General features: G+C 41.5%; 1 protein-coding gene across 1 annotated transcript; it reads left to right on the top strand.

The window, feature by feature from the left end:
- Positions 1–2082: 2082 nt before the first annotated feature.
- VIM (vimentin) lies at positions 2083–8632 on the top strand. The gene is made up of 8 exons (XM_010184054.1): positions 2083–2152; positions 3970–4070; positions 4210–4371; positions 4845–4970; positions 5697–5917; positions 6010–6053; positions 6351–6436; positions 8010–8632. The coding sequence occupies exons 1-8, from the start codon at positions 2083–2085 to the stop codon at positions 8049–8051; spliced, it is 852 nt and encodes a 283-aa protein (XP_010182356.1). The 3' UTR covers positions 8052–8632.
- The last annotated feature ends 351 nt before the right edge of the window (positions 8633–8983 follow it).

Consider the following 8983-nt stretch of genomic DNA (forward strand, 5'->3'; position numbering starts at 1 on the left):
GGTGGGACTGCAGAAGTTTGCTTTCCTCGCACAAAGGAGTTCACCAGTTCTCACGCAAAGCCTCCTTGTTTTCTTTAGGGGGTGCTGCGGTCTGAGTGGGGAGGTGAAAACTATTGTCTTGCATTATCCAAGTCTAGCCTGTTGTACAAAAAGCGCTTCGATGTGGAATCGCTTTCCGATCCAATAAAAGTGAAAGGGGGCCATCTGCTCGCTTGGCTGAAGGGTATTAATGGTTTCTATGGGATTCACCGCGGAATGCAGATACAGGCATTATGGCAAGTGTGGTGGCAGCAGATTGAAATAATAGATCCCTTTGTGTCGGAGGGGAGGGCGCAGTGGGCTGCATTCTTACTAAATGTGTAATGGTGCGGGCATATTTCTAGTAAAAAGTGTCTATCATGTCTATGGTCCAGTTTTTTTATACAAAACAGCTCCCTTTTAATGAATCCCTTTGGCCAGTACATTACTGGACAATGGTTTCAAATTTAAAGTTTTTCATATGGGTGGTGTCTGCTGACAAGAATCAGAAAGTTTGCTCCTCAGGATGAGGTCTCAGCAGTCAAGTCTGTCTCTTCTGGATGTCTGTTAAAAACAGAATTTAATCCTCTGTAAACTAAGATGTTAACACAAGACACAAGTTGCATTAGAGTTTAGTCTCTGTAGGAAACGACGATGTTATTCAGATAAACCAAAACCTATGTGACAGCCAGAACCAGCTGTGCAAACAGTGTTCAGAAAGCGTTAAGCTCAGGTTTTCACTTGTGCAAAACCAGCTTTCAACTTGGATTAAGCCTTGTTTGGACTAGGAGATATTTAGGAATGTACCTTCTCAAAACAAGATTTGTTCCCTAAAACTGCTGGTGTGGAAGGGCATTGCTAGCATTCCTCCCAGCTGGAAGAGACTGCCCTTATCTCCAGACAGCTGGGCACAGGCTGACTTCATCCCAAAGCTCTTCACAGGCGGTAGTAGATGTCACAGTTCAGGAAATGGTCACTTGATTGTTAGCATTTCCCTGGGCAAGGCTTTTGACTACAGTGTGTTTATAGTCTCTGAAGGAGAGCAAGTGTCTTCATGAGATAATGTGTGGAAACGGAGGCACCTACTACCATTTGGAGTCTGGGAATTCAAAGTCTCTGCTGGTGTTCTAGAGACGGAAGTTTGAAACAGAACAGTTGGAGATATTGCCTTAACTTTGGGTTTGGCTTTTTTGAGTGCTAAGTCAATTTAATGTACTGTAGAGTTCCATGCAGAAGCATTTAACTTAAGTTTTAGAGAACCTAATCTATTCTGGTTCATGGCTGAATTCAGTTGAAGGATCCTTTGACTTAAGGCTGGTTTAAATGATCTTCCATAGTTAATTGGTGCGTTTCAAGGCATGTCTACCTCTATTTAAAACCAATTAAACTTCGTGAAGGCTCTAGGCTTCTGAGTGAGCTTGGCTTTGTGCATATCCCACACTCATCCGACTCTTCCCCCCTTTATGGAAAGGGGTCATTCAGGAGCTGAGCCTCCAGCAGGTCTGCGTGTGCAGTACAGTCAGAACTGTACTGCATTTAACCTCTTAAGGTGTAGCTTATGCAGGAGAATTGCAAATTGTTTGTGGAAACACTGCATTAAATCTGCTCATGACCTAACTGGTGCATGCTGGTGTGTTTGATCTGAACAACAGAATACCTAATTTTTCCTTGCTGTGAAAGGGTAGGCTTAACATGCAGGCTTGAAGTAAATCTGTTCCAGTGTGAGTATTCTGCAAGTGAAACAAAATTCATAGAACACTGAAGCTGAAACATCCTGCCGTGCTTTTAATTGTAAAAAAAATAAATAAAAAAAAATGCAGAGCTTTTTATTAAGCCATTATTTTCTTGCACTGGGAAGCTGCATAAATGGATTTAGAACACTTCAGCAGACACTTTACTGTTCTGATGTAGCATCAAATTTACTTTTTACTTGAGGGAGCAGTTGTATACTTCAGTATTTTAAAAGAAAGTGAATAAATATTTGAACTTTCTTTTTCCAAAAAGCTGCTTGCTTTTGAGGCTGTTCAACTCATATGAGCTGAATTTTAATTCTCCTGAACAAAGATGTACACCCCTCAGCATATGAGTAAAATCACTACTGAAAATAAACCTAAAGGTTCAGTCAGTTCTTTCCTTTGGGACAAAACAAGCATCACAGTTAGTGAGAAAGTTATTTACTGCAGCTTTGCAAGCTACTCTGGCAGCAGGGAATCCTGAGCCCATGATAAGGCTAACAGGTCTGCCCTGGGCTGACATCAGTTTTGTCTGAAGCAAGCATGGATGCCAAACCCTGCAAACTAAATGACTGGCATTAAAGAATCTCTTAAGATAAAATCAATACTTAGTCCAATTGCATGGATGTATGCCTTACACTTTGTTTGCTTAGGCTACAAGTAGCTTATTAATTTATGTGGATCTCCATACATGTAGGAAATACAGATACACTGATTCTTCGCTCAGTAGCTTAATGATAATGTCTAGTAAAACACATACTATATATTCCAAGTGTCCTCAATTTAAGATTATTTCAATTTATTATAAGCTACTAAAAATCCTGGAGGTGTTCAGTTGTCCTGAAAAAATAATAGTCTTCAGGATGCAGATTTATGTAAAATCCACTGGAAGCTTCAAATGTCAGTCCAGTTGTGTAAACCTGTTGAGTCATACCCATGTAATTTCCTTCCAGAATGATCTTCAAGTTTTGGGGGGGAGAACAAATGAATTAAGGAATTCTCTCTGAATTGAAAAACACAGCCGATATGAACTGTGTGGGTGTAAAACTGGAATCGATAGGGAAGTTATGGAATAACACATCAAAGGGCTGTTCTGCTGGATACAGAAAACGAGAATTCTTCTGGAGTGAGAACCTGACCCCTGAGTAGGAGTTATCCAAGGCTTTCTAGGAGTCTAAAGAAAACACTCCTTATTTCAGCAGTTCTCACTATTATGGCACCTTTGGGTAGGAATGCTTATGCTTTGGGCAATCCAAAATAGCTTTAGAGTAAGCTGTGAAAACCTGCTATGTTAATACCATGTGAACACAAGCATACAGCTGTGTATATAACCAGTATGAAAGGAACAGTTGTCCCCTTTGCAAACAAATTGTCTTGCACATTTAAAATATAAGTTACCAATCAATGTTTAGTCTTGAATTACTTCAAAAAACATAATTTAAGTTGCTCCCATGTAACCTTCATGGCATATCTTCTGTTATGCCTTAAATGAATTTTTACTGTTGATTAAGACTATCTCTGTCCAGCAAAAGGTGGAGTCTTTGCCAGCTACTGTGAGGGTGTAGGCAATGATGAATAACTCTATTTGCATTTATGTTCATACCTTCTTTTTCTCAAGAGAGATCTGTTGAACCACTTTGAGAAGTAAATACTCGCAGTTCCTGTATGTACCTCACTAGCTTTACAAGTATGCTTTCATGCTGTGGTCTGTGGACCCAGAGGGCTCTGTGGTTGATCACCAAGGAGTCCATAAGCAATAAACAAGAAATAAAGCCCACTGATAGGCTGGTAGTCACATGGGGTGCACTTTTAAGCTCCATTGGAAAAAACTGAAGTTTGCAAACTGAGACTAATGCTTTTTCAGTGTGGTCAAGCTAAAAGAGTTTATTTCTGGCTTCTGATCCAAGTACCTGCTTCAACTTCAAGCAGTTTTTACACCTACCATGATCTGTGTGCTACTGATCATGCTCAGCCATATTTTGGCAAAGATGAAGTAATCTATGTACACTGCATATTTCCCAAAATCTCAATAAAGGTGCCAGGTAGTGATCTCTGAGGCTAGGGTAGGAGGTGGCAAAAAAGGTTTTTTTCACAACTCTTGATTTCATATTGTTGTGCCAAAAAACTCAGATGTATCATCAGTCTGTATGCTACTGAACTTGCCATAAAAGACTTTTCTACATCAGTTTTGTAAGACTGCTAATCTTTCTTCTCTCTGGCCAGGATGTTGACAATGCCTCTCTGGCACGCCTTGATCTTGAGCGCAAAGTTGAGTCCCTGCAAGAGGAGATTGTCTTCTTGAAGAAGCTTCACGATGAGGTAAGCTGAATAATGAGGTTTGCGATGCTGAGACTCTAGTGAGCAAGTAAACTCTTCACTGGTTTGGGCCCAGACTCTCTGCCTCTGTATGTTCTGTATGTTGTCGTGTAATAGCACTGCGTGTCTGCTTCTCTCTAAGGAAATCCGAGAGCTGCAGGCCCAACTCCAGGAACAGCACATCCAAATTGATATGGATGTTTCTAAGCCTGATCTTACTGCTGCCCTGCGTGATGTTCGCCAACAGTATGAAAGCGTTGCTGCTAAGAATCTTCAGGAAGCTGAGGAGTGGTACAAGTCCAAAGTAAGTAAAATCTGTTCAGATGCATCAGGCGCTTGAACTAACTGTACACGACAGCTTTGCTGTAGCACACTGCCTTTGTTTCTCTACTGGACACCAACACGGTACAGCTGAAAACATTTTGTGCCATAAGTACAGCATCAAAGAAATGGATTCATACTTGGAGTCTTTCCTATGCCTGTGTCTGGAAGCAGATGTTGAATGAAATACTGGAGGAAGGAGTGAATGAATGGGTGAAAAAATGATGAAAAGATGGGAAACACATGGGGTGGGGGAAGAAATGTGAAAGTTCTAACTATGAATTCCATTGTAACAATTAGAAATAGAAGGCATTTTAAGAGTCATGCTAGTATTTAAATGTTTCACATATTAAGGCTTGTAATGGCTTTAGTTGCCCTCAAATGTTGTGTCCAAAAAAAGTCTGTTATACGATTTCTGTGAAGTGCTAAGGCTAACCAAGCTGGGGATTTCCACAGTTTGCAGATCTCTCTGAAGCTGCTAACAGGAACAATGATGCCCTGCGCCAGGCCAAACAAGAAGCTAACGAATATCGCAGACAGATTCAGTCTCTCACCTGCGAAGTTGATGCCCTCAAGGGAAGCGTAAGTAGAAGACAGCAGTTGTTTGGACTTTCTTCCCTTTGCAGCTTTAAGTACTGCACTCAGTTTAATTGTTGATACACATGTGAATGCAGTTGATCTCCCATGCAGTGCAGCAGTTTATTAATACTTTTTGAAAAGGATGCAATGGGCTCAATTTGCCTATGTGCACTACAGTGCACTAGTTAGATTGATACACAGAACTAGGCTTACTTAAGCTATAAAAAAAAGAGTTCATTCCCTTGTTATAATACTCACTGTATACGTAACGCTTTGTGGAAGTGTTTATGGCTTGAGTGCCAGGTACAGCTGAAGCTATAAAAACAAAGCCAGAGGAGCAGTGGAAAGGAGATGCAAATCCTGCTGTTGCTAGAACCTGACTGCCTGAAAGACTGGCTTGAAATGGATTTAACGGTGTATAGTGCACCTGCAAATCCCCTCACTGAGGACTGCCTGCATGCTGACTTATACTGCATATGATGGACTTCCTGTAAGGGATTGTTTTACCACCTGGTAGAACAAATACATGGCATACCTCAGATCAAGTAGCAGAATAACCCACCTTGGCTTTGCAAGGGGAAGATAAAGAAATGACAAGTGTAAAACATGTCTGGGCATTTTTAGAAAGGATGCTAATGTAACTTCCCTTTTAAAAAAAATATAAGGGTCTTGAGGGTGGGAAAGAGCGGCTGAGCTGCAGCAGTGCTTGACTTCATTGTTCTCTTCCAGAATGAATCCCTGGAGCGCCAGATGCGTGAGATGGAGGATAACTTTGCTGTTGAAGCTGCTAACTACCAAGACACTATTGGCCGTCTGCAGGATGAGATTCAGAACATGAAGGAAGAAATGGCTCGCCATCTCCGCGAGTACCAGGACCTGCTGAATGTAAAGATGGCTCTTGATATTGAGATTGCCACCTACAGAAAACTGCTGGAGGGTGAAGAGAGCAGGTAAAAATCACATGCAGACACTTGTCTAACAGCAATTACTAAAAGACACTCTATACCCATCTCTGAATATCCATTTCTCTTTTTTCCTTCAGGATTAACATGCCTATTCCAACTTTTGCTTCTTTGAACCTGAGAGGTAAGCTGTTTCTGTTACTTCGGTTTAGACAGCTGTTCTATCATTAGCAGAAAGTCCTGGGTAGTTTCTCTTACTCAAGTATTTGAACTTGTATAAATGCAGTTGTGTGACTGTTTTTCTTAAATATAACTGCAGTATTTGCAATTACTTAACCTTGGGTGGGAGGACCTCCTTTGTTCCTGTGCACTTCTTTGTATGCTAAGTTGGGATTCAAGTAGACAATAAAAATCTTATATTTCATGTCTTTGAGGAGGCACTTAATCTAGACTATTGGTAATAATGCATTTTCTTCTGCAGAAACCAACATTGAGTCTCAGCCAATGGTTGACACTCACTCAAAGAGGACACTTCTAATTAAGACTGTCGAAACTAGAGATGGACAGGTTGGTGGTAACTTTGATTTTATTTCTGTCACAGCTGATTACCTTAAAGTACTCTAAGTTTGTCTACTGGTCAGTGCAGCCTGTATATGGTAGTATGTTTTGAGTAGAACAGCATCTGGCAGTCCAAGCTACATGGCTTAACACAGATGTAGCAAACAATTCTGTGGAAACAATCACAAAATTCATCTGATAGCTGTCAGCCACTCAAGGTTTTACTGTCTGTGTATACTTAAGTACAGCTGAGTTAGCAAGTTCTCAAAAGATTTCTCATGTCACCTGAGAAAAATAAGTGGCAGTAACAGAGGCATTTATTTGTGGCAAGATACTGTTTTCAGTTTAAGTGAGTGAAACTTAAATGGTTCCTGCATGCTATTTACTAACTAGAACTTCTCTTGGACTTCTCTCATGGACTGTTCAGTGGATAAGGAATTTGTTGGAGGGTCACATCCAGAGGGTAGTGGTCAATGGCTCGATGACCAGATGTACATGGTCACAAGTGGTGTCCCTCAGGGGTCCATACTGAGACCAGTGCTGTTTAATATCTTCATCAATGATATAGACAGTGAGATTGAGGGCATCTGCAGCAAGTTTGCAGATGACACCAAGCTGACTGGTGAGGCCAGCATGCCAGATGGATGGGATGTCATCCAGAGAGACCTGGAGAAGTGGGCCCATGTGAACCTCATGAGGTTCAGCAAGGCCAAGTGCAGGGTCTTGCACCTGGGTAGGGTCAATCCTTGTTATCACTACAGGCTGGGGGTTGATGTGATAGAGAGCACCCCTGACGAAAAGGACCTGGAGTTACTGGTGGATTAAAAGCTGGACATGAGCCAACAATGCGGGCTCACAGTGCAGAAGGCCAAGCGCATTCTGGGCTGCATCAAAAGAAGCATGGCCAGCAGACTGAGAGATGATTCTGCCCCTCTGCTCTGGTGAGACCTCACCTGGGGTACTGTGTCCAGCTCCAGAGCCCTCAACACAAGAAGGACATGGAGCTGTTGGAGCCAGTCCAGAGGAGGGCCACAAAAATGATCTGTGGGCTGAAGCACCTCTCCTCTGAGGACAGGCTGAGAGAGTTGGGATTGTTCAGCCTGGAGAAGGGAAGGCTCTGGGGAGAACTTACAGTGGCCTTCCAGCACCTGAAGGACGCTTACAGGAAAGTTGGGGTGGGACTTTTTAGAGGGATATGTAGTGATAGGATATGGGGCAGTAGTTTTTAACTAGAGCTGGGTAGATTTGGATTAGACATTAGGAAGAAGCTCTTTACTATGAGGGTGGTGAAACACTGGAACAGGTTGTCCAGTGAGGTGGTAGATGCCCCATCCCTGGAGACATTCAAGGTCAGACTTGATGGGGCTCTGAGCAACCTGATCTAGTTAAAGATGTCCCTATTCACTGTAGGGAGGTGGACTAGATGACCTCTGAAGGTCCCTTCCAACCCGACACATTCTGTGATGAGAGTTGATACTGGTCTGTTCACATCTCTGTGGTACTGGGTGTTCCAATTCTAACTCTAAAAACCCAACAGTCCTACTACTAAAACTTAATGCAAGTGTCTCTGTTTTTTCAACAGGTTATTAATGAAACTTCCCAGCATCATGATGACTTGGAGTAAAGCTGAAGTGAAGATGCATACTTACTAATGCAGGAGAAATTCTTACCAGCAAGATTTAAAAAGTCCATGTCTTAAAGGAAGAAACAGCTTTCAAGTGCCTTTCTGCAGTTTTTCCATGAGCGCAAGATGATTATGCTAGGAAATAGGTCTTAGATCTTGCAAACTGACTCTCCCTGAAGGATTAGAGTTTACAAAGGACTCTAGTTTACAAATAGCAATATCTTGTGCTGCAATACTGTTTTTAAGTATCTGAATTCAATAAAACTGCTTTTTCCAGCACAGTATGAGCAACCTGTCGCTACTTCAATAAATCTTTGGAAAATGGCTCTTGATGTGTTCTAATTTGTTAACTTCATGACTTTCTGGAAAGCCATAACTACATAATGCTGGAATTACTATACGGTTGACACCTCCAGTACTGGTTGTGTGGAATGCTGTTTTTTTCAGTTAAGCTAAATAAAACTGTCTTACTTATTTACTGCTTAGGTTTTGGAACCAACTAAAATGGACTATAACTGGCAGATGCATAATGTATTATGATATTTCTTATCACTTGAATAAAATATGATACTTCAAGCTAATAAAATTTAATCCTGCTTCCATATACTAGTTACCCCAGTTACTAAGACCTAAGAATGTCTGAAATGCCTTGAAACTCCACTGAATAAAGCAGTAGCTATGTAGCTGTGACATAGTTCATGCAAGCTCTTATCTGAGACAGCACCTTTGCAAAGTTAACAGCTGACTTGCTGCATTGACTTCATTTTCCAGGAAAGACTGGTTCCCAAAGGCTTGTCAGTATTGCAGAAGCTAATGAAGGCTTCAGAGGGAGTGGGGGTTAGCAGAGGTATTTCAAGGGAATGTATAGAATGAGTACCTTTTCTTACTGGTGACTTTATTCCAGCATTAAACCCCTTAAAAAAAGGAAAGCT

This window comes from Mesitornis unicolor, unplaced genomic scaffold (genome assembly GCF_000695765.1).
Source record: "Mesitornis unicolor isolate BGI_N332 unplaced genomic scaffold, ASM69576v1 scaffold2695, whole genome shotgun sequence".
NCBI classification, from domain to species: Eukaryota; Metazoa; Chordata; class Aves; order Mesitornithiformes; family Mesitornithidae; genus Mesitornis; species Mesitornis unicolor.

Bases quoted from the DNA above. Each gene is read 5' to 3' on its own strand.
- VIM (XM_010184054.1), top strand. From the start codon at position 2,083: ATGTACACCCCTCAGCATATGAGTAAAATCACTACTGAAAATAAACCT. The intron at 5,918-6,009 runs GTAAAAATCACA...TTTTTCCTTCAG, and splicing joins CTGGAGGGTGAAGAGAGCAG to GATTAACATGCCTATTCCAA. The intron at 6,437-8,009 runs GTTGGTGGTAAC...TTTTTTCAACAG, and splicing joins TCGAAACTAGAGATGGACAG to GTTATTAATGAAACTTCCCA.